Consider the following 26,340-nt stretch of genomic DNA (forward strand, 5'->3'; position numbering starts at 1 on the left):
AGGGAGGGAGGGAGGGAGGGAGGGAAGGGAGGGAGGAAAGAAAGAAACCAGTGAGGAGGAGTGGAATAGATGGAAATGCATAGCTAATAACTATCACATTGAGTGTAAATGAGATGAATTGACCCATGGGAAGAAAATAGATAACAGAAAAGATAAAATCCAAGACAGGATATTTGCTTTACAATAAACACACTGAAAATTAGAGATGCACATAAATTGAAGGTAAAGGGCTGGAGCAAAGTGTACTGTGCCTCAGCTGATTCAGAGAAGACAAGGGTGGCAGTCATGATCTCTGAAAGAGTAATGCTAAAATGAATAAAATTGGAAAGAATAAACAGGGTAACTACTATGTTGGCACGTGGTGTTTCTGTGGATAATAAAGTATTATCGATACTGGACCTATATGCACCAAGTGAGCATCTGGATTTTTAAAGGAAAAACTAACTTAGATACAGATGGAAATAGATCACAAAATAATAATAGTGAGGGACTTTAATTTTCCCCTTTCAGAACTAGAAAAATCTAACCCAAAAAAATTAAGAAGAAAGGAGTTAAGGAAATGAATAGAACCTTCGGTAAGTTTAATATGATAGATAACTGGAGAGCCCCTAAGATTAGTAGTAGATCTAAGCCTGAGCATACACATAATCTAGACACAGTTTGTGATGGGACAACATTGTTTTGGAGAGCATATGTATTATACAAAAGTATTGCTTTAACACTCATGGTACTATAAGGTAATTCTGCAGTAGTACTGGAACTTTGGAAGGTGGAAAACTGGAAAGACTTGGTTTTGGAAAAATTATAGCCCTGGCAACAAGTTGTATCTGCTACGTACAGACCATTTTAGCTAAATATAGTCCTTGTTATGCTTGTTAACTGAGAACTAAATGGGCCTTAAGATAATCCAGTTAAATGCTGATAGGAACATGGAGACATAGACATAATAACACATTGCTAGATCTGCCGTGAATTTTTTTTTAAGAAAACAAGAAATGGAAATATATATTAAGAATTGTTAAGCTGTTCTTAGTAGCTTCTTAGTAGGATCAGACCCTAAGGCATTATTGTGGGTATGTGTATATAAGAAAATATTTATGGAAACTTCGTAATGACAAAAAACTAGAAGTAACACAAATGCAGTGATTAAGAGGAATGGCTTAATAGACTGCAATACATGCATATAATGGAATATATTTTGTTAGTAGAAATGATAAATTTTGGAAGTACATAGAAAATAAAGGAAAGTTTATATAAAGACATGAAAAGAGAAGAAAAGAGAATAAGAATAATATATACCATGATTACATGAAGTATCAAAGTAAAACAAATCCAAAGGGAACTCAAAAACAGAGGATGTTTATATTACCACAAATATATAATTTACATATTTTTAAACAAAGGGTAAACAATGTGGATATGAAGTTTGTGGTATAGCACATAATTTTTTTTTGCATTTGTTTAAATTTTTTTGGGGTGGTAATAATGATTAAATAAATAAATTTTAAAAAAGAAAAAATCATGTTAATGTGTGTTAATGTTATGTTAATATTTGTAACCATTAATCTTTACTTTTATTTTTTCCCTATTAGGTTGTGCCATATGGCTAATAGGGATGCTAATAAATGTTTATTCTGACAATATCCTAAGAAACTTGAGAAAACCAGGAGAGACTGGGTACAAAATACCAAGAGGTAAGTAAAAATCCTGCTTGAATATCACACCAATCATGTGAGATCCTGATGTGCATCCAAATTGAGTATAATATTAGCTACTTGATGAGCTTAAAAGGTCATGATGAACCAGACCATTGAACCATTCAGCTAATGTTCAGTGTTTTATGTGGGAAAATTAGTTTTTTTAAAGGATTATAGATTTGAATGTTCCTTAATCTAGTTATTATAATGGAATGTATATATGAATTTTTTTAAGCTCTTCGCTCCAAGTAAAAGAGGAATAATATCTATACTACCTATGTGGAATCAAAGAACTTAAGGATCAAGGAGTTGTGGGTTTTTTATATTTTAATTTCTATTTTTATTTTACCAATTACATGTTATAAATTTCCACACATTTTCCTAAGTTATATGATCAAACTTATCTCCTGCCCTCCCTTCCCTTCCCCCTCTCAGTGCTGGCAGGCAATTCGATCAGGGTTATACATGTATTATCATAAAAAACACATTTCCTTATTGTTCATCTTTGTAAGTGAGTAATCTTATAAAACCAAAACCCCAAAATATAAACCCAAATAAACAATTGAAAAATCATATGCTTTCATCCACATCCTGACTCCCAATAGTTCTTTCTCTGGAGGTGGAGACCATTCTTTGTCCTAAGAGATTCGAGGAGTTGTGAGAAAAATATGTTGTAAAGCTCTTTTATACATGTGAAATGTTATCAATATTATTCACTGTGCATTTGTATTACACCTATTCAATGCTTTCCTCTCACTTTGTAATGTAGGTGAAAAGACAAAGATAAGAGCTTTGCCTTTTACTTTTCTAATAAGGTAAAATAAGGCTATAATAAAGGCTACTGTTCTTATTTACTCCTCAGTTATCTGACATGAAGTAATTCACAAAGCATTTCACAACTTTCTTACATGGCAGTGGAACCTAGGGGAATGAGCACCTTTCCAAAGACACCTGTCCTTGGATTGCTAAATCTTCATCCTGTCTCTGGCCCCATGATATTTAAATGGTTTCTTTCTGGCTGCTTGGAGTATTTTTCTCCTTGACATAGGATCTCTGGAATTTCACTATATAATTTCTGGGAGTTTTCATTTTGGGATATCTTTCAGGATATAATCAGTGGGTTCTTTCAATTTCTGTTTTACCCTCTGGTTTTAAGATATCATGGTAGTTCTCCCTTAATAATTTCTTGAAATATGATACCTGGTCTCTTTTAAAGGTGAGATTAATAAAACCAAATGTGAGAAAAGAATTGAATTAATAAATAAAAAAAACTTTTTTTAAAAAAGGAATAAAACCAAATCACTAGCATTGAAAATGAAAAAAGTGAAATGGAAGAGTACTTACAAAAATATAAACTAAGCAGTATATATTTCTGTAAGTTCTCTTCCATTTCACTTAAATTCTTCAATTTGTTGGCATATAATTAGGTAAAATAACTTCTACCTCTTCAATTGATACCCATTCTGAGTCCCTCCTTTATCCTCTCCCTCCCTAGTTCTAAATCAGCCCACCCTTCTAAGAATCCCTTCCTTTTTGTTTTGTCCATTCCTCTTACCCTCTTTTAATCTGCACATCCTTCTAAAAGTTCCTCTCTTATAATTTTGGAAAACAATATGAAATTTTGTTATTAAAAGTTCCTCTCTTATCCCATTCTTTTGCCCTTATATTTCTCTTTTTAAGTTAAGAAGACTTTTATACTTCTAGATGTAGATGTTATTTTGCCTTTGGTCCAGATCTGATGATAATTAAGTTCCAGCACTACCAGCCCTCCACCCCCTCCTCCTTTCCACTCTAACAGTTCTTCCATTCATGCTTCTATGTGAGATAATTGTTCCATTTTATATCTCCCTACCCGATTCCATTTTTTAAAGAATCATTGCATTATATTCAACTCAACTACAAGACTTCTACCTATATATGCTCTTTTGAACTACTCAAGTAAAGATATCATTCTGAAGAGTTAGAGATAATGTTTTCTGATAAAAGAAGTAAACTTTACATTCAACAACTGATCTTTCATGTTTACTTTCTTATGTTTCTCCTGATACTTATAGGTCAGATTTTCTACTTAGTTCTGGTCTTTTCTTCAAGAATACCTGAAAATCCTCTAATTCATTAAGTATCTTTTTTTTTCCCTTGGAAGATTATGCTCTTCTTTTCTGGGTAGGCTATTCTTGGTTGTAAAGACAGTTTTTTTTTTTGTTTTGTTTTTTGCTTTTCAATATGTCATGGATCATGCCCTTCAGTTTTTTAATATAGCAGCAGCTACATCTTGTGTTTTCCTGACTATAGCTCTACAGCATCTAAATTGTTTCTTTCTAGTTGCTTGTGATAATTTCTCCTTAATTTAGGAGCTTAAAAACTTTATTATGTTCCTGTCAGTTTTCATTTTGCAGTCTCTTTCAGGTGGTGATCAATGGATTCTTTCAATTTCTATTTTACTTAATAATTCTAAAATTTCCAGGCAATCTTCCTTAATAATTTCTTGAAGTATACTGTCTAGACCATTTTTTTTGCCATAACTTTCAATAATTCTTGTGTTGTCTTTCCTCCATCTGTTTTCCTAGTCAGATGTTTTTATAAGATGTTTTGCATTCTCTTCTATTTTTTTATTCTTTTGATTTTTAAAAAATATTTCTTGATGACTTAAGTCTTTAGTTTTTTCTTGCCCAATTTTAATTTTTAACGAGTTATTTTCTTTGGTGAGTTTTTGGATCTCTTCTCAGTTAACCATTTTTAAAATAATTTTCTCATACATGCTTATTTTTTAATTTTTGTCTTCAATCTCTCTTATTTGATTTTTAAAGCACTTTAAGCTCTTCCAAAAACTTTTTGGGCTTGCAACCATTTTACATTTTTCTCTGAAGTTTTAGAAGTAGGTTTTTACTTTTACTGTCTTTTGAGTTTGAACCCTATTTTTTTCTATCACCATAATAACTACCTACATTGGATTTTTTTCTCTTTTATTTACTTTTTGTTTGCTTAATAGCCTGTTTCTTAAGTTATGTTATGTTAGGTTCTGGCTCTGCATTCAGGATGTGGGTGATAATATCTCAGGTTTCAGGTTTTTCATGAAATTATTTTCTGAACTCTGTCTGGGGGCCCTTGACCTCTTGGTTCTTCCAGATTCTATTATCCAGGTCCAGGCATGGTTGTTGCTCCCTTTGCTTATCCTCCTAGTATGAGTGACCTTAGATGTTCCTTTTCCCTTTTGAGTCACAACCAGTTCCCCCAACAACACTACCACTGAAAAAGCTCTTACTCTGTGCAGTCCCTCAGATGGCTGCAAGTGTCAGGCTCACCCCAAAGCCCTGGAACCAAAACCAGGGACTCTGTTCTCCTACATGTGACCACAGCTAGTGGGACTTTAATTCCTCCACAATCTCACTTAGCTGGATATGTTTGCTCCTCCTTGCCTGCAGCCATAGCCTGGTACTGGGCATGGTCAATGTACCTGGGCCCTGCAATCTTCTCCTAATCAGCTGCTCAACTCTCACATAGTGGGGTTAGTCAAAAGTTCTAGAAATGAGGCTATAGCCTATATAGCTACCCTTAGGGCTTTATTGTTTGTGATTTGGTGATATTTGTACAGAGCTCTCTCTCTTGAATTGTATAAACAAGGACATAAAATCTCAAAAGCGAAATTACAATTCGTTTTGCCCAGGGTGCAATATCTCAGATTCGTGTTATCAGAGGGTTCAAGAAGTATTACACAAAAGAGAATAGCTGACATACAGAAATTAAGTGCACCTAAAACTAAAAAACAACTTAGAGCTATTCTTGGAACTATTGGTTTCTGTAGACAATGGATTCCTGGATATAGTGGAATAACTAAATGTTTGACAGATCTAACCAGGAATACAGAACCAGAACCTCTGAAACAAAAGCCTGAACATCAATTAGCCTTGCATAAGCTGAAAGAAGCCATTCTGTCTGCACCTGCATTAGGAATCCGTGACTATGAGAAACCTTTTCAACTGTTTGTCAGTGAAACAAAGGGTATAGCTTCTGGTGTGTTGACACAGACTCTTGGACAGAGTTATTGTCCAATTGGATATTATAGCTGTCAATTAGATCCAATAGCTGTGGGGACAGTACCCTGTCTAAGTGGGGTAGCAGCATCAGCTGTATTAGTCCAGAAGTCAGCTGATCTAGTTTTGGGATGTCCTTTGTCTATTGTTCACATCAGATAGAAGCACTAATGAGGAAGTTTCATACTCAAGCATATTCTGACCAATGAATAGCTGAGTATGAAATTATTCTCTTAGGTAGTGAGAACATCAAGTTGAAGAGATGTAGCATACTTAATCCAGCTATTCTTCTTCCTGATTTACCTAAGAACAATGAGCCATTGCCTGAATGTGTTGAGGTAGTAGATCTTGTGGATATGCCTAGGTTGGATTTAAAAGATACTCCACTTGAGAATCCAGACTGGGTGTTATTCACAGATGGATCATTATATTTATGTAATGGAATCAGATGTACTGGTGCTGCAGTTGTCACAGAATTTGAGACACTGTGGTATGGCTCATTACCTAGTAATCTTAGTGCTCGGGGTGCTGAATTGGTGGCATTGAAGCAAGTGTGTCTTCCAGCTGAAGGTAAATGTGTGAATATTTACATGGACTCTCAATATGCATTTTCTGTTTGGCATGCAACAGGAACGATCTGGAAACAACGAGGTTTTATTACTGCATCGGGAAAACCAATAGCTCATGCAGCAATAATAACTGAGTTGTTGGAAGCAATCCAAAAGCCAAAACAGCTGGCAGTAATTCATTGTTGGAGTCATACTCATGGTAGAGATTCAGTCTCTAAAGGAAATCATAGAGCTGATATCACTGCAAAGTATGCAGCCCAGAATGCTCCAATTTATGTGATGAATTTAACATCTATTGATTCTGATGACCTAGACAAAGTTTATGTAGAATCAGATATTGAGAAATGGAAGAATAAATTTGGAGCTAGGAAAGAACACGGGATATGGATTACTGATACAGGAAGACCATTGTTACCAAAAAATTTGTATACCTATTTGTGTCAAGCCATCCACACAAAAGGTCATTTTGGTACACAAGCTGTTGTGGATTCCATCAGGAGACAATGGATTGCTCCTGGAATAAATACTGTTGCAAATAAGATCTGTAATAGCTGTCCAGTCTGCCAAAAGTTCAAAGTGCATTCAGAAAGAAAGGTTTGGGTGGTAGGCCTTTAGCATATTGTCCATTTGAGAGTTTACAGATTGATTACATCTATATGCCTAAAGCTGGAAGATACAAGTATTGTCTTGTGACAGTCGATAGACTAACTAAATGGCCTGAAGCTTTTCCATCAAATACCAATATAGCTAGTTTTGTGGTGAGTGTTACTCAAGGAAATTGTGCCTAGATTTGGTTCACCTTTAACCACAGATTCAGATAAGGGATCTCATTTCACTCAAGATATTCTTAGAAGAGTCTATGAGAATCTAGGAATAACACCTAAATATCATGTTCCTTATCACCTGCAAAGTTCAGGTCAGGTGGAGCGTATGGATAGGGAACTCAAGACTATGGTTGGGAAATTGTGCTGAAACTAATCTTAAATGGCCAGAGATTCTTCCCATAGCTTTGTTTTACCTACGCACGAGACCAAGAGCGGATCTACATATATCATTGTATGAAATGCTCTTTGGACATGCACCACTACAAGCAAAAACTTGTAAAGCTGTTTATGCATCACTTTTAGGAGATGATTGCCAAATTGTTCATATTTAAATGCTTTACAGCAGAGGCTAAGAGAATTACAAGATATGGGAGTATTAATTCAATCTGGTCCATCGGATTATTCTCTTCATAATTTTCAACCAGGCGACATGGTCTATGTGAAAAATTTTGACAAAATATCGGCAACAGAACAAAATTGGGTAGGTCCTCATACAATTGCATTAGTTTCACCATCTTCTGTGAAAGTTTTAGGTAGAGATTCGTGGTATCACTGTTCTCATGTTAAATTAGCACATGGAATAGATAATGAAACTGTAGAGATTGTGAAGAAGAGAAGAAGGAGAAGGAGAAGGAGAAGAAGAAGGAAGAGGAGGAGGAGGAGGAAGAGGAAGAAGAGGAAGAGGAAGAGATTGTGTAATTTGAGATCTTCAGTCAATTAGAGTCTGCAGTCAGAAAGTTCAGTAAGGAGAGGACCATTCCATCGGAAGAGGACGTTCGGATGGAAGAGGACATGGATGAAGAGGATTCAGGATTCAGGATTTATAGACTTTGTATTAAGACTGATGAACTTATGAATTGAACTGATAAAAACTTCATTTTCAAGGATTTTATTAAAGAAAAGGATTAATCATGGACAATTTGGATTAAATGGTTTGGAAGTATTTTGGGTAATGTATATAAACTCACTACATACTCATATGCATCCAACATTGCACATAAAACTATCAAGACCTTCGATGGAGAAAAGGAGAAGAGGAAAACCGGAGAGAGGAGAAGATTTCCTAGAGGAATGGAACATCATGAGGAGAAAGGAGATCTGCAGGAGATCTGGAGTTTTGGTAAGTATCATGCATCCATCAGTAACATGTTGCAACCCACTATAGCAAGAAACAATATAACAAATCAGATGCATACAACACAAACATGTTAGGATACATTGTGTTCCTTATGGAATGAGATAGTGTATAAATACTAACAAAATTAGAATTAGCTATAGGATAAGTAAGTTCTAACAAAGAATAGTTAGTTACTAGCAAAGATTAGCTAGTTTTTAGATAGATATAGCTAGACTAATACACTAATATCACAGGGATAGTTTAGAATAGTTTAGTGAAATCGATATAGTATTAGATTAGGTTAGAGGATACGATAAGGTACATTACAGTGCAAATACAACAAACATAACAAAATTGCATTACATGAAGAACATATAACATACTACAGATCATATATCACAAATACTGTAAATAGTTGTGTAAATAGTATGTGTATATTGTAAATTGTAGTATAGTGTAAGTATTGTATATATGTAAAGGGTGTACACATGTATATTTGATGTGTATATTATGTGTACGTACATGTATACATATCATACATGTATGTATTATGTATGTTGTGTGTATCATGTGTATATGTGTGTATAGATGTAAATTCTGTGAATACTTTGATATAATTGAGTTGCAAACATTCAAATGTAATTTGCATAAGGGAGTTTAATGTTTTGTTGTAATTTGGATGTAAAGACTTATGCAATGTTGTGTTAAAATGTTTTACCAAAATGGTTTGCATTTCTTAGTTGGTAGGATATTTCTGTATTAGCATAGGAGTTATGTTTGATGTTTTTTTTACTTTTGTGTTGATATTTCATATTTGCTGTTGATTTTGTTGGAAATTTTGCATTGTTACTTGTTGCTTTATGCTTTGAACTCTGTAAAATGTTCAATGTATTTATCCTTTTACCTTTCCTTGTTGAAATCCCTAGTGTAGGTTAGAGTAGGATAGTGTTAGATAGAATAGAGTTAGTGTAGGTTGTTTGTTATTTTGGGTTAGAATTTTAGTTTAGTTTGTAGTGCACAAATACCAAAATTTTGTTAATTTTGGCTTTGTGCAAAGGGGGAACTGTTGTGAGGAAGATTAGATTAGTTAGTAATTAAGAATTAAGGTGTATCTAGCAGGAAGGAGCTGGAGCTGGGAATTCCAGGATGGAATGTAGGAGCAGGAAGAAGTGACTTGTGCTCTGAGAGGGACTCCATTAGGGGTTAGCACAAACTGTGGTTAGCCCTGGGAGATCTCAGAGTAAAGGACAGCCTGCATCCTGATTTCCCTGGAATCCTGTGTGGTGGTGGCATCTAGCAAAGAGGACAAGATCTACAGTGCAGTACCAAGGGAAGAGGAGAAGTTTGGGATCTGGTGGACAGTGTCTCAAGCACACCCTCTCAACTTGGTACCTGAGACCACCTTGGCTCTTGGCATCCAGAGATCATCGGTGGATTACAGTGAGAACCCCAAAGCCACATCAGCTCTTAGCTGTGCTGCTCAAACCTGGCAGGTCCAGGTCCGAGGCAGGCACCCAGAGACTCCATTACTGCCCTGGCTGCATAGATCTTTAGATTAGAGTAGGAAAATCCTCCCCTTTTCCTGTGGGTTTTGTCATTAGGTTTTAAGGTTTTAGAGTAGAAATTCCTATCCCACCTTTTAGTTGTACATAATTAAAACCAGTTAATCCCTTTTACTTTGCTTGCTTGTTTCTGGACTCTGGCATAGGGGAAACTGTGTGACAGTTAAGACCAACTGCCATTCTTGTGTGAATCCAGTAAACTCTGGTCTTTCCATCCTGGTCCAGTCTCTCCTAAATCCCAGTGTGTGTACCCACAATCACTTAGTTTTATTATAACATCCCTGGTGTCTCCATTACCATTATTTATCTATTTTTCTACATTAGCCTTCTTAGCATCCTTCCATTCTAGGTTGGATGATTATTTTACTTCAACTCTTAAATAGTTCTATTGCTATTAACATTCAGTCTGAGGTATAATTTTAAATTATGGGAGAATTTGGAGAGTCAGGTAATCTTCTGTACTATTCTACCATCTTCTCCACAGTTCTAATTTTTAAGAAATTATTTTCTCTAGTGAGCTTTTGTACATCTTTTTCCATTTAACCAATTTTATTTTTTTAGAAGTTCTTATCTTCAGTGAATTTTTGTGCCACTTTTTTGACCATTCTACCTTAGTATTGTTTTGTGTCTCTTTCACCAAGCTGTTATTTCTCTTTTCATAATTTTCATGTATCACTGTCATTTCTTTTTTCTTTTTTTCTGTTATCATTCTTACCTCTTTAACTATTCTAGGAATTCTTGTTGGGCCCCATATCCAATTTGCATTTTTCTTTTAGATTTTGTTCTAATCTTATCACCATTCAAATGGTGCTTGCCCCTCTGTTGCTGAAGACATTTATAGTCCTCTCTACTCAGGAATGTCTGAGCTTAGAATTGCTAAAGCTGTTGCTGCTGTTTAGAAAGCCTCCAGAGCCCACAGCTCCTATGGGCATTACATGTATTTCAGGCTGGCTTCCTCCTCCTTGTCAAAGACCTCTCCTCTCAACTTTCTAAGTTGTCTTGAATTGGAAAAATATTTCATCCCACCTTTTGTTGACTCTACCATTCCAGAATTCCATTTAACTCATTTAAAAAATTTTTGAAGTGAAATTTTGGGAATATTTTCTGGGTCGCTGCCTCTTCTCTGCCATCTTGACTCTACCTTCTATCTTCTATTTTTATGTCATAATTATTTTCTTATATCTTTAATTAGAACACTTTCTCAGAACATTTTGTAAAAACTTAAGAAAAACTATTTAACACAATAATTAAATCTGACAGTGTATACCACATCTTGAACTCTACCATGAGGAGGAAAGTTTATTGTATCTTTTTTTTTTTTTTTTTTTAGACCAAGACTCTAAGTTCAGTAGCTTTTTGGTGTCATGTATAATATTGTATTTGGTCAGCTAGTTAACCAGCAAGCATTTATTAGCACTCTTTGCTAGGAATTTTCCTATTCATTTGGGTTTTACAATGAAAAGAATGCCTTAAGGAGCATACATTCTATTTTTCATTTTTCTTTTTTTTTTTTTCATTTTCTTTGGGGATATTTTTATGATGTATTCATTTCCAAATAGCTTCTTCCCTTCTCCACTCTTCTGCTTTCTATCCTTTGTAGCAAATATTAATAAAGAAAAATATTAAACAAAAGTAACCCAATATCTGACTAACATTATCTGACAATATTTGTAATATTCCACATCCTGGACCAACATATCTACAGAGAAGAAGGGAGGTGGATTGTCTCTATATTGGTCATTATAATTAAATGGTGTTTAGGGTTTTTTATTGTAATTATTTCCAACTATTATCATAGTTATTTTGGATATTTTTTCATTCTGCACTAATTTGGGGTCTTCACCATATTTCTGTGATTATTTTATTTTCATCATGTTTTAAAAGTACTATTCCCTTTGAAATACTAGTTTATTCAGCTATTACCTAGTTAATAGACATTTACTTTGTTTCCAGGGAGATTTTTTGTTTGTTATTTTGTTTCCACAAAAAGTATTGTCATCTTTGACAACTATCAAAAGACTCCCTGCCATCTACTAGAAATATTTCCCAAGAAAAGAGCATATTCATCATTCTTATTCTTGTCAGTTCAACAATGTCAGCCTCAGAACTTCTCTGCCAAGAATTCCCAGCCACTCCTACTCTACACTTCAATGAACTATCATTAGGTGACCTTTTTCCTAGTGTCCCCTTTACATTAGATAACATATAAAGGGAAGAAATTGGAAATCCATTGTTCTTTTGACTGCCCTGTGCTGATGAGGCAGTTTTCTTCCATGCTGCCTAAATTGGAAATTGTGTGAGATAACATAAAAAATGCCCCACAAATGGGAGTTACTTATTGAATTTTATGAGACTCAACAATTGGGCAGTGAGCTTTAGGAGAAAATGACAAAGAATAATTTCCCATGTTTAAGAGAAAACTACACAGCTTTTTTTTTTTCCATTTAAGTGATTGAGTTGTTTAGAAACATGAGGGGTTTTGAGATTGGGGGAGAGGTTAAAAAATTAGGGTTTCTTTGTAGACTTATTGGAATATTTTTGACTTGTATTGCTAAACGTTTTTTAACGTGACAGATTTTTCTTCCTTTGTGGTTATTTCCATTTCAAACTGTTACAGTCTTTGTATGTGTTGTTTTCTTGGCTCTGATTACTTCATTTTGCATTAATTCATGTTAAGTCTTCATGTTTCCTGTAGTCCAGTAAAATGCCATTGCAGTTGTATATTATCATTTGTTTGGTTTTCTCTAATTAATAGTCATCTACTTTATTTTCAATTATTTACTACCACAAAAAATATGTTGCTATAAATATTTTTATGTGTATCAAACCTTTTTTTCTTATCAGTTACCTTTTGCGGGGGAGGGTTATATCTAACAGAATCTCTGGGTCAAAGGTTATGGACATTTTTGTTACTTATTACTATTAGATACTTATTAGTCATAATTATTACAAATTGCTTTCCAGAATAGTTACAACAGCCCATGGCCACACCAATGATTCATTAGTGTCCCTGTCTTTCCACAATCTCTCCAACACTGATTATTCTGAATTTTTGTCCTTTTTGACAATTTTGGAGGTGTGAGATGATTTTGATCTTTTTCTCTTTTTAGAGATAAAGAGCATTCTTTCATATTGCTGTTAATGGTTTACAGTTCTTTTTTTAAAATGTATTTGTTATTTTGCTTTCCTTTACTTTAGGAGGCTTGTTTGAATATGTTACTGCAGCCAATTTCTCTGGAGAGATAATAGAATGGTGTGGATATGCTCTTGCATGCTGGTCATTGGAAGGCACTGCATTTGCACTATTTACAACCTTTAATTTAAGTGCTAGAGCAAAACACCATCACAGGTAAGGTTTTTTTTCTTTTAAACCTTAATAATGCTTTTTTTTTTTTTTTAACTCTTACTTTCTGTCTTTGTATAAGGTCTAAGACAGAAGAGGAACAAGGGCTAGGCAATTGGGTTTAAGTGCTCAGGGTCACACAGCCAGGAAATATCTGAGGCTAGATTTGAACCCAGGTTCTCTTGACTCCAGGTTTGATATTGTATCCGTTGTGCCAACTACCTGCCCCCTTCATAATTCTTTATCCTTTTTTTTTTTTATCTTAATTTCAAAAGCAGGCATAGTAGTCATGATTTCAGGTAAGGCTACAGTAAAAAATAAACTTGATATGAAGAAATAAGCAGAGAAACTATATTGTGCTTATAGGCACCTTAGGTTATACATCAATGTCAGTACTTAACATATATGCGCCAAACAATATAGCGTCTAAATATTTAAAGGAAAGTTAATTAAGGGAGTAATAGACAGCACATCTATAATAGGAGACCTCTTTACATCCCTTTCATACATAGACAAATGTAACAAAAAGATAAACAAGAAGGAGCTGAATAGAACTTCAAAACAAATTAGAGATAAGAGACCTTTGATGTTTACTGAGTGGAAATAACAAGGTATTTTCATTTCTCTCAGCTGTGTATGTCACCTTTACAAAAACTGACTGTGTACTGAGGTCCAGAAACCTCACAAATGAATGCAGAAACACAAATACTAAATACTTATCCTTAAGTGAGCACAATAAAATAAAAATTATATTAAAGGTTAAAGGGTCTTTATAGAAATAATTTAAAGAATTAGAGACAAAATAATTCTATCCTAAAGAATTGATGAGTGAATGGATAAAACATAAAAACAACAGAAAGTTTCATCAAAGAAAATTACACCAATGGAAAACATAGCAAAACGTATTCAGTGTAACTAAAATAATCCTTTTATTTAACAAATAAATATCTCTAAATATTTTCATCAACAAAAGAAAGATCAACTAATTGGACATGCAGCTACAAAAACTAGAAAAACAACAAATGAAAATCCTTGATTAAATTAAAGATTTGAAGAACTAATATAATAAACAGTTAATTTGACTTTAAAAGAGCTAAAAGAGCAAACTGTACATTTAAGAAATGAAAAGGGAGGATTCACAAAAGTTGGTGAAATAAAAATGACTACCAGAAACTATTTTACCTAATCATATGCCTATAGAACTGATAACTTAGGTGAAATCAATGCATCATAACAAAAATATAATATGCCAGCTTACCAGCAGGAAAAATAATTATTTAAATAGCCCACCATCAGAAAAGGAAATTAAACAAGCTATGAATGAACTCCCATAGAAAAAAACTTCAGGACCAGATTGTTTTATGAGTGAATTCTATCAAATAATCAAAGAACAATGAATTCCGATATTATGTAAACTTTGCAAAATTAGGAAGAAACCTTTTCAAATTCTTCCTATGATCCAAATATGGTCTTGATAAATATACTAGGAAAGAAGATTATAAATCAGTATCTCTACTGAGTATAAACAGAAATATTAAATAAAATATTAGCAAATAGACTCCAACAATATATTATGGGAGAAGAGGTAGAAGGGAAGAGACATTTATTAAGTGCCTACTATTATCTCATTTCCATGTATTATAGCTGAGCAACCAACTTCCTCATCACAAATTTTGTATATTGTATGTTTTATATATGGTACTATGATTTATAAAAATTTGCTGAATGGACTATAACAGATGAATAGCCAGAGTACTCTTCATATTATGTTAGCCAGGAATTCTTAAATCTGTCTACAACTGCCTCTATCCACTGACATTTCTGGGACCACATGGTCAAGATACATTTATTAGACACTTATTATATGCCATGCACTACGCTAAGCACAAGGGATACAAAAAAAAAAATTGCAAAAGATTGTCTTTGCCTTCAAAGAGCTCACCAACTAATGGGGAGACAACAAGCAGACAATATTTACAAAAGAATGCTATAAAGCAGGGGTCGGCAACGTATGGCTCTCAAGCCATATCTGGCTCTTTTGAGGGCCAGATATGGCTCTTTCTGCAGAAGCCATAAAGTCAATTTTTTTTCAGGTGCTGTTATAGGAGTGCGCAATGTGAGCACTGTACAGCTCTCATACATTTAAAAAAATGTGGCATTTATGGCTCTCACAGCCAAAAAGGTTGCCGACCCCTGCTATAAAGGATGAAATGGGAAATGATTAACAGACAAGTCAGAACTCAGAGGATTGGGGAAAACTTTTAGCAGTGATGGGATTTTAGTTGGGACTTAAAGAAATCCAGGGAAGCTAGGAGGTGGAGATGAAGAGGGAGAAAATATTCTAGGAATGGAGGCCAGTCAGAGAAAATACATGAAGCCAAGAAATGGAGTGTCTTATTCATAGAACAACCAGAAGGCCAGTGTCACTGTATCAAAGAGTATGGTGTAAGAAGATTGAAAAGGGAGGAGGAGACTAATTTATGGAATGTTTTGAATATTAAACAGAGAGCATTTTGTATTTGATCCTGGAGGCAGTTGTGTACCACTAGATATTATTGAATTGTTGCAGAATGTAGGAGAGTGATATAGTTGGACCTATTTTTAGGAAAATCACTTGTGAGTGGCTAGATGGAAGATGAATTAGAATGGGAAGAGACTTGAGGCAGTCAGACCCACCATCAAGCTGTTGTAGTAATACAGGTTTGAGGCTATGAGTACCTGCACTAGAATAGTGGCAGTGTCAGAGATGGGAAGGGAGTATGAGAGATATTATAGAGGTGAAATTGATAGCCCTTCACAACAGATTGGATTGGGGGGGGGGGAGGGTTGGTGAGAGATAGTGAGAATGAAAAGTCAAGGATGACACCTAGGTTGCAAGCCTGAGGAACTGGAAGAATGGTATTACCCTTTATTTTAAATAGGCAGTTTAGGAGGGGAGGGGAATTTAAACAAAGATAATGCATTCAGTTTAGTATATGTTGAGTTTAAGATGTCTACTGGACATCCAGTTTGAGGTGCCTGAAAGGCAGTTGGAAATAAAAGACATTAATAAGAAGAAGAAGAAATAAAAGGTTATTAGAGAGGTTAGAGTAGCATAGATAGATTTGAGAATCATTAGCTTGGAGATAGTAATTAAATCCATGAGAGCTGATGAGATCAACAAATGAAACAGGTATAAGAGGGAGAAGAAAAAGAGTACCTAGGATAAGAACCCTGAGGGAGTCTTGAATCCAGTAAATGATACTGACAAAGAATATTTAGATAATTAAAGGAAGAAAGAGAGAATAGTTTCTGGAAAAGGTAGAGAGAAGAGAGTATCAAGGAGGAGAGGGTGATCAACAGTGTCGAAGGCTTCAGAGAGGTCAAGGAGAATGAATATTGAAAAAAGGCGATTGGATTTTGCCACTTCAAAGAGATCACTGATAATTTTGGAGAAAACAATTTCAGTGGGAAGACAGATTATAAAGTGTCAAGGAGAGTGAGAGGAGAGAAAATGGAGGCACCTACTGTTGATGACCTTTTCAAGAAATTTAGTGACAGTGCAGAGGCTTTATGGGACAGTAGTTTGTAGGGCTAGAAGGATCATGTGAAAGTTTTTTCAGTATGAGGGAACATGTACATTGTAAGCATTAGGAAATGAGTCAGTAGATAATGAGAGATAATAAAGGGAACAGTTGTTTGGAAGAGATGGGATGGAATAGGGTCACTTGAACAGGTAGAAGAAGGTTTTCTCTTGGTAAAGAGTAAGGCCACTACACCACCTTAACTGCCTCTACATTAATATAATAAAACATAAATTATACAATATAATCAGAATATATTATATTATACAATATATTTATACAATATAATCAGAATAAATTATACACTATAATCAGAATAATACAATATAATCAAAAATGGATTTATACTAGGAATGAAGGGTTGAATTAATAAAAAAAGAAAAACTAAACATAATAGATCATATTAATAACAAAAATAAAATCCATGCGACTATATCAATAGATGCTAAAAAAGCTTTTGATAGTTTTGTTTAAAATTCTACAAAACATAGCAATAAGTGGGCCTTTTCTTTCTATAGTAAGTAGAATCCTTCTAAAATCAAGAGCAGATGGACAAGTGAAATGTAGCAGTTAGAAGTCTTTTCAATAAATTCAAGGATATAGCAAAGATACCTATGTTAACCACTACTTTTTAACATGGTGCTAAAAATATTAGGCATAGTGATAAAACCAGAGAAATTGAGGGTGATAAGAATAGACAAAGTGGGAAAAAGTCACTTTCTGCAGTCAATATGAAGATTTATGTAGAAAAACATAAAACTTCAAGAAAAAATGGAAATAAATAATAGGTTCAGCAAAGTTGTAAGATAAATCCATACAAATCATCAGTATTTCAGTATATTACCAAATAACCCAGCAGTAAAATATAGAAAGAAAAATGTCATCCAAGTGAACAGAATGATTTCAGAAAGAACAAGAAAGACCTTCAAGGACTGAAACAGAGTGAAATAAGCAGAACCAGGAGAACATTATAAACAGTAATACAATATTGTGCAATGATCAACTGTGATAGACTTAGCTACTCTTAGCAATACAAAGTTCTAGGACAATTCTGAGGGACTTATGACAAAGAATACTATCCACCTGCAGAGAAAGAACTGTTAGAATCAGAATGCAGGTGAAAACATACAATTTTTCAGTTGTTTATTTGGGTTTATGTTATTGGGTTTTGGTTTTATAAGATTACTCACAAAAACAAACTATGGAAATATATTTGCATGATAATGCATGTATAACCCCAGATTGAATTGCCTGCCAGCACTGGGGAGGGGGAAGGGAAGAGAGGAAGGGCAATAAGATCAGTCATATAGCATAGAAAAATATGTGTGAAAATCTGTTTGTTATAACATGTAATTGGTAAAAAATATATAAAAGTTTAATCTAATTTAATTTAATTTAATTTTTTTAAAAGAAGGATTTCATTCAAAATAACTACAGAATATATAAAATAATAGGTAGTCTATCCAGACACAAACAGGAAGTATATGAGTACAACTATAAAACATTCTTTATAGAAATATAGACCTACATAGCTGAAAAAATATTACTCATATATGGGCTACAGTAATGTAATAAAAATACCAACACTACTTTAATTATTTAGTCAAATATTTATTTTAATTAATTAATTAAATTATTTCATGCTAGGCCAAACTACCAAAGCTTATTTATAGAGCTAGAAAAAATAATAAAATTGATCTGGAGGAACAAAAGGTCAAAAATCTCAAAAGTAATGATGACAAAAAGTAGGAAGGAAGGAAGGGGAATGACTAGCATACTGAATCCACAACTATATTAAGAAGTAATCAAAAGTATTTAGTACTGCTTAGAAATTAGAGAGATTAATCAGTGAGATAGATTTGGTACAAGGCAAATGAACACAATAGTTTATTAGAGTAAGAATTCATTGATTCAACAAAAACTGTTGCTAAAATTGGAAAGTTACCTGGTATATTTTAGGCATAATCTTATTTACAATTATCTGCAGGTTAGTTATCAAGAAGGCAGTGTTGACATATGTGGTATAACAGCCTTGTTCATTTTTTCTACTTCAGCTCCAAAATTACTGATGCCCCAAGGGTAGACAAATGTTGAAGTCTCCTGCTCTTCTAGATTTGGGATATTCTGTCCAAGATGGATCATAAGCTAGCTCCTCTTTTTTTTTTTTTCCTCCTATTCCCCAAGGTCTACTACTATCTGCTATCCATTTGCTCTAATATATGTCTAACAGTTCAACTCTGATCCTTTCTGCTTCCCTTCCCTGTTGTTCTTATCATCTCTTCTTTTAAGTCCATCCCCCCAGGAGGCTACTCTGCCCTTCAGATATGAAGATATCTACCTGCTTTTGTTCTTGAGATAATTTTTAAGATGGCCATGTCCTAGGTCAGTTTTTTAGAAACAAAGCTTTCTTACTGATTTAAGAATAAAGTTCTTAGACACTTGCAGTTTAGTTGAAAGTGAACTAACTCTGAAATCTAGGACCTGGGATTAGTTGCTGTCTCTGATACCCCTGAAGAACAATGGGTAGGTCCTCACTTAACCTCCCTGCACTTAGGTTTTCTAATTTGTAAAATAAGGGGATTGGAGTATATGTTCTCTGAGGTACCTTCCAGTTCTCAATGGTTGATTCGGTGATCTTATCTATTATCAGAATATTACCTACTTTTTCTGAAATTGATTTTAGATAGATAGATAGATAGATAGATAGATAGATAGATAGATAGATAGATAGATAGATAGATAGATAGATACACACACATATAACTAACCATAAGAAACTTAGATATATTGCTTAGAAAAAAATTACATTCCTTTATATTGACATTATGACCTTAGGTAAATTGCTTCTTAGTAACCACTGATGTCAAGCTGAAATAGAAATGGGGGCCACTAAACCTACATAAGGATTTCTGTGGGCTACATGTTGACTTACTTTTAAAATGTAATGTTATCTCTGTTTTATTGTATTTTCACTTATTTTGTTAAGTATTTCCTATTTTTAATCTGGTTCTGGCCATATTCAGGTGACCTTAAAGCATTGTGTTTGACACTTTTGCCCTAGAAAACTCCCTAAGACTGGGGTTCAACCTATTTTTTTGTCATGGACCCTTGTGATAGCCTTATAATGCCTATGGACCTCTTCTCAGAATCATGTTTTTAAATGTGTAAAATAAAATATATATATATATATTAATGCATAAGAATATGTATTATGTTATATATATTAATATTAAACATATATTAATAAGGAAAGCAGCAATATTGATATACAGTCATCAAAATATTGGAAAATGAAAAACAAGGTCACAAATCCCAGGTTAAGAACAATAAATTGAAAAGAAGTTGCCAGCCTGCCTTGATAGAGGGAATTTTCTCATGGAGGAGTTTTTCATACCAGTAAAATCATAGATTGAGTCACCTATTATTGGTGAAACAAAGTAGAGAATTAAAGAAAGAACACTCTTGTAATTTGATAAAGATATATGTAAAGATTGTATGATCCAAAGAAAGGATGTTGATCTCCTTATGAAATTTTGCAGCCTTTTTTGCAGCAAAAAGATTTGCAGCAATCTTTTGGTAAGAAGAGTTAATGAAAGTCATAATGCATATAGTGATATCTTTTCTTTCTTCATTTTTCAGCTTCTGCATTTAGACAATGAAGAAAGAAAAGAAAAAATCATTTGTTGAAAATTTAATATAGAATCAAATCACTTGATTGGTTATAAGAACATATCAAAAATTAATGACTTTTTTCTTTTTTTAAGGTGGTACCTGGAGAAATTTGAAGACTATCCAAAGTTGAGGAAAATTATAATTCCGTTTTTGTATTAAGCACATCATCAGTGAGATTTTCTTCTACCTTCACCATAAAGGGTTCGAATAATTTTCTCCAGGGAATATATATATATTATATTTATATATGCATATAACTATCATTATTTTTCCTTAATAACATTTCAGAGAATCTTCTAAGTTTTCCAGAATAAACTTCCAAAAGTTCTAATAATTGACAAGACAAAATAGCAGCATATTCCTAATACTGAATGCAAAGAATCCAATCTCAGGTTCTCTGAATTTTAATTATTTCTTAGGGCACTGGTTTTGCAAAGGTTGATTTTGCCACTTTATGAGCTTCTTGGAAAGAGGCACTGATTTTTTGCCTTCCTTGTATTCCCAGTGCTTAGCACAGCTACTGGCACTCAATAAATTCTGATTTATCTACTGACTATGCCTGTGACTTGGTTGTCATATACAGCAAATGCTTCCAAATAAAACATTTTTCCTTCCTCTGTTTTTTTTTTTCTATTTGCAACCAAAAAGTGGTGTTTAAAAATGAGGCCTATAATTGCTAAACTTACTAGTAGTCTGTAAGGAGACTTTTACTTGGGAAAAAAAACTTTTAAGGCACCCAAAATAAAAAAGCAGGTTGTTTTAAAAAAAAAAAAAAAAAAAGTAGATGCAGATATTTCCCTAACAGCTGTAGCATTAAGGCATTACCACTTACAACTACGTGTTGACTTTCTACCAACGTTTTTCATTTATTGTCACACAGACAAGTTAAATATCTCCATTTGTTAACAATAATAATAAGCTGTAATATTTACCAATTTTTTATCTCAGAGGGCATTTTTGAGAAATGCTCTTTGAAAAAAAGGGTTACTTAAGTGATATAAATCCATTTCCATTCTATGAAATTTCTAATAAATACATCTATATGATCCCTGTTTCATATTGCATCTGCTATTGCTGCCAGGCCAGATTCATCTTCTTGAGTGCAAATCTGGCTTCAGGTACTTACTGCGTGACCCTGAACAAGTCACTTTGTGTCAGTTTCCTTATCTGTAAAATGAAGTGGACAAAGAAAAGGCAAACTACTCCAGCATCTTTGCCAAAAAAAAATCCAAATGGGGACACAGAGTTAGAAAAAACTGAAACAACTAAACAACAACAATGGCTACCTATTGCTTTTAAAGGGGGAAAAAAAGGAGTCAGCTGGTTGGGGCAGGAAAGAACTTAAATAGATAATGAAAGGAGCAAAAATAAAAGTCCTTATTCCCTGCTCATCCCCATAAGGAATGTTTTCATCAGCATGATCTATTCCACCAGAGATGGGGCAACCTCATCTTTAGCCAAAGAATAAAGGAAAGATCTCCCTCCTCATTTCTCAAGGAAAGGGCTTCAACGAAGGCTGATCATAGAAGGAGGAGAGGAGTCTTAGTGTCTATGATGAAGGAAAACGAGGCCTAATATGGTCTGACTCCCAGAGGTGAGAAGACCTGTAACTCAAACTTCCCTCATGAGGCTTTAGCAATAAAAACAAGTAAAACAAAAAGAGGCCTTTTATGATGCCAGGGATGACCAAGGCAAAACCAAAACAGCAGAATCATTCAAAACCATTCTTGATAATATTTCCAAAAATGCTAACCATAACAATAAATCAAGAAAAGCACATCAGAGAAATGTGCATGGGTAAAGAAGCAAAATTACTACTTTTGGGAAATAATATGATAGTGTGCTTAACTCTAAAAAATCAACTTGAAAATTAGTTGAAACAATTATAAGTAAAATAAATTCTCTCAAATCATCAGCATTTGTATACAAGTCTAATACACCCCAACAAAAAGAGCTAGAGGAGTTACATTAAAAATGGCCACAGAAGGGGCAGCTGGGTATCTCAGTGGATTGAGAGCCAGGCCTAGAGACGGGAGGTCCTAGGTTCAAATCTGGCCTCAGACACTTCCCAGCTGTGTGACCTTGGGCAAGTCACTTGACCCCCATTGCCTACCCTTACCACTCTTCCACCAAGGAACTAATACACAGAAGTTAAGGTTTAAAAATATAAAAACAAACAAAAAAAATGGCCACAGACTATATAAAATACTTAAAGATCTACCTCTGAAGTTTCACAAGAACTATACAAATGCAACTATAAATTACTATTTACAGGAAACAGACACAAGAACTAAATACATACAACTATACTGTTTACAGGAAATAGAGATGAATAATTAGAGAAAGTCATTGCTCATATATAATATGAAGCAAAAATAAAAATGGCAATACTACTTAAATCAGCTACATGTCATACCAATCAAACTACCAAAGGTTTACTTTGTAGAACTGGAAAAAAGTCATAGTGAAATTCATATGGAGTAAAAAGGTCAAGAATTTCAAGGGAAATATGGTAGGGGGTAGGGGTGGGGGGAAGGAATGAAGGAGGCCTAGCAGTACCACAGCTCAAATTATGTTAAAAAAAAAAAGGAGTGGTTTTCACAACCTTTATACTAGTTTTTAAAAGATAAGATTTGTCCCAAACATTGGGACAAATTAGGTACATACAGAAGTAAATGAGCCTAAGAGCATAATGTTTAATAAAACTTTTTGTGTCCCTCCCCAAACTTTTAATAGTTCCCCCCTACATTCTTAGCTGACTTGTCTCATATTCTACTTAAAAAAAGTTGAGGTCATTTGCTAAGACCTCTCTTTCCTTCCATCCTCATCTCACATCATTTAGATATTTTCACCTTTATCTCCAATAAAAAAATAGCCCTTCTCTTTGCCAAAATCACACACACAAATGATCCCATTCCATTCTGTGTTCTCCAGCAGATTGCTTTCTCTATCATCCTCATTCTCTTACTCATTTTCATTCTTTCCATGCCAACTGGCTGCTTCCCTACTGCTTAAAAAGATATTCATGTCTCCATCCTCAAAAAATCCTCATTTAATCTATCCATTCCCTTTATTTGTAGTCTTTCATCTTTTCTCCTTTTGTTGGCTATACTCCTTAAGCCATTTGTAATCAATGAACGCCTCTGCTTCCTCTCCTCTCACTATCTTCTTAGCAGATTTCTGCCCTCTCCAAAGTTCTTAATGCTCTCACTCTCTCTTTTTTTAAACTTCATTTTCCATCTGAGAATCAACACTGAATTGGTTTCAAGGCAGAAGAGCAGTAAGGGCTAAGCAACCAGGGTTAAGGGACTTACCTGGAGTCCCACAGCCAGGAAGTGTCTGAAGCCAAATTTGAACCTAGGATCTCCTGTCTCTAGGCCTGGCTCTCAATCAACTGAGCTACTCAGCTGGTCTCTAATGCTCTCTTAATTGCCAAATCTGTCCTCTCAGTCCTTATCCTTCTTAACTTCCCTGCAGCTTTTGACAATGTCAGTCTCCCTCTTCTTGATGCTCTTTTCTCTTTATTTTATCCTAACACTGCCTTCTGGATCTCCTTCTTCCTGTCTGGCCACTCTGGTTTCCTTTGTGCTAGGTAAGCCTACTATAAATTTTAGTGGCTTCTTATTCCCTCCCTGATCAAGTAAAAAATTCTCTATTTTCCTTTTAAAGTTCTTCATAACTTGGCTCATTCTTACCTTTATAGCCTTCTTATATTCCTTTCTTTCCCCTACTTTGAGTTTCCTGCACTTCAGTGACATTAGAGTCCTTGTTCTTCCTTTCATATGTAACATTCTATCTCTTGGATTTCACTATTTTCAACAATACAATGACCTAAGGTAATTCCAAAGGAATTATCCACCTCTAGAGAAAGAAATGATGGATGCTGAATGCAGATCAAAGCATTTTTTTTTGGTCTCTTTTCTTTGACATCATCACTAATGTGGAAATATGTTGTGCATTACTGCACAGGTAGAGCATATCAAATTACTTGCTTTCTCAATGAGAGGAAAGGATAATGAGGAAAGGAGAGAATTTTGAACTCAAAAATTTTTTAAATGAATGTTAAAGGTTTTTACAGATAATTGGAAAAAATACTTTTTAAAAGAAATATAAAAAAGAAAGCATATTAAATGACTCCCAACCTATAAAATGTCATCATAATTGAAAGCATGAATTAAGTATCTTAGTGTGAGTATGGCTGTGCTTTTGGTAAAAAAAAATTTTTTTTTAAATTTGCAGACAGAAACATAAAGCATTTTCACTTTCTGTCCCCCATTTCTGGAACTCCTCCCTTATTTCAGATTCCTGACTTTCTCCACTTTCTCTAATTCTTTTTTTTTTAACCCTTAACTTCTGTGTATTGGTTCCTAGGTAGAAGAGTGGTAAGGGTGGGCAATGGGGGTCAAGTGACTTGCCCAGGGTCACACAGCTGGGAAGTGTCTGAGGCTGAATTTGAACCTAGGACCTCCCGTCTCTAGGCCTGATTCTTAATCCACTGAGCTACCCAGCTGCCCCACTTTCTCTAATTCTTAATTAAACTCTGACCTTCTTCAAGAAGTCTTTCTAAATCATTCTTTAATTTTAGTGTCTTCCCCTTGAGATTATCTCCAGTTTATCCTGTATATTTCTTGTTTGTGTACAGTTATTTGCATGTTGTCTTCCCCCATTAGCTTCCTAGCTATTATAAAGCAATAATCATCAAAACAGTCTGGTACCAGCTAAGAAATGGCATGCTGGATCAGTGGAATAGAGTAGGTACACAACATATAGTTGTAAATGGCCGTAATAATCTACTGTTTGGTAAACCCAAAGATACAAACTTTTGGGAAAAGAAGTATTAGGTTGTTTTAATTTAAATCACTATTAATTAAAGAAATGCAAATTAAAATAATTCTGAGATACCACCTTAGATGGGCTAACACATTGGATAACTATCAGATTAGCTAATATAATATAAAAAGGAAATGACAAATGTTGGAAGGGATGTGGAAAGTTTGGGACAAAAATGCTTTGTTGGCAGATTTGTGAACTGATCCAACCATTATGGAGAACAGTTTAAAACAGTGGTTCCCAAACTTTTTTGGCCTACCGCCCCCTTTCCAAAAAAAAAATACTACTTAGGCCCCTGGAAATTAATTTTTTTTAATTTTAAAAGCAATTAATAGGAGGGGCAGCTGGGTAGCTCAGTGGATTGAGAGCCAGGCCTAGAGACAGGAGGTCCTAGGTTCAAATCCGGCCTTAGACACTTCCCAGCTGTGTGACCCTGGGCAAGTCACTTGACCCCCATTGCCTACCCTTACCACTCTTCCACCTATAAGTCAATACACAGAAGTTAAGGGTTTAAAATTTAAAAAAAAAGCAATTAATAGGAAAGATAAATGCACCTGTGGCCATCAGTGCCCCCCTAGATCACTGCAGCACCCACCAGGGGGCAGTGGCACCCACTTTGGGAATCATTGTGAAAAGGGCTAGAAAATTGTATATATCCTGTGATCTAGCAATACCACTTCTAGTCAGTATGCCAAAGACATCACAGAAAATGGAAAAGGACATATATGTGCAAAAATATTCATAGCAATTCTTTTTGTGGTTGCAAAGAATTAGAAATTGAAGTGATACCCATCAACCGGGGAATGACTGAAAAAGTTGTGTTTTATGATTATAATGGAATACTATTGTGCTTTAAGAAATGATGAGCAGGGGGCAGTTGGGTAGCTCAGTGGATTGAGAGCTAGATAGAGATGGGAGGTCCTGGGTTCAAATTTGACCTCAGACACTTCCCAGCTGTGTGACCCTGGGCAAGTCACTTGACCCCCATTGCCTAGGCCTTACCACTCTTCTGCATTGGAGCCAATACACAGTATTGACTCCAAGACAGAAGGTAAGGGTTAAAAAAAGGGGGGGGGGAAGAAAGAAAGAAAAAAGAAAGAAAGAAAGAAAGAAAGAAAGAAAGAAAGAAAGA

General features: G+C 34.6%; 1 protein-coding gene across 1 annotated transcript in view; it reads left to right on the top strand.

The window, feature by feature from the left end:
- SRD5A1 (steroid 5 alpha-reductase 1) overlaps positions 1–20,932 on the top strand; it is a 43,276-nt gene extending 22,344 nt beyond the window's left edge. Inside the window, exons 3-5 of the mRNA XM_044681883.1 lie at positions 1,593–1,694; positions 12,999–13,149; positions 20,471–20,932. Of these exons, the coding sequence (XP_044537818.1) occupies positions 1,593–1,694; positions 12,999–13,149; positions 20,471–20,537 (320 nt within the window). The 3' untranslated portion in view covers positions 20,538–20,932. The remainder of the gene's footprint in view (positions 1–1,592; positions 1,695–12,998; positions 13,150–20,470) is intronic.
- Positions 20,933–26,340: the final 5,408 nt, after the last annotated feature.

Source organism: Gracilinanus agilis, chromosome 1 (assembly GCF_016433145.1).
Source record: "Gracilinanus agilis isolate LMUSP501 chromosome 1, AgileGrace, whole genome shotgun sequence".
NCBI lineage: Eukaryota > Metazoa > Chordata > Mammalia > Didelphimorphia > Didelphidae > Gracilinanus > Gracilinanus agilis.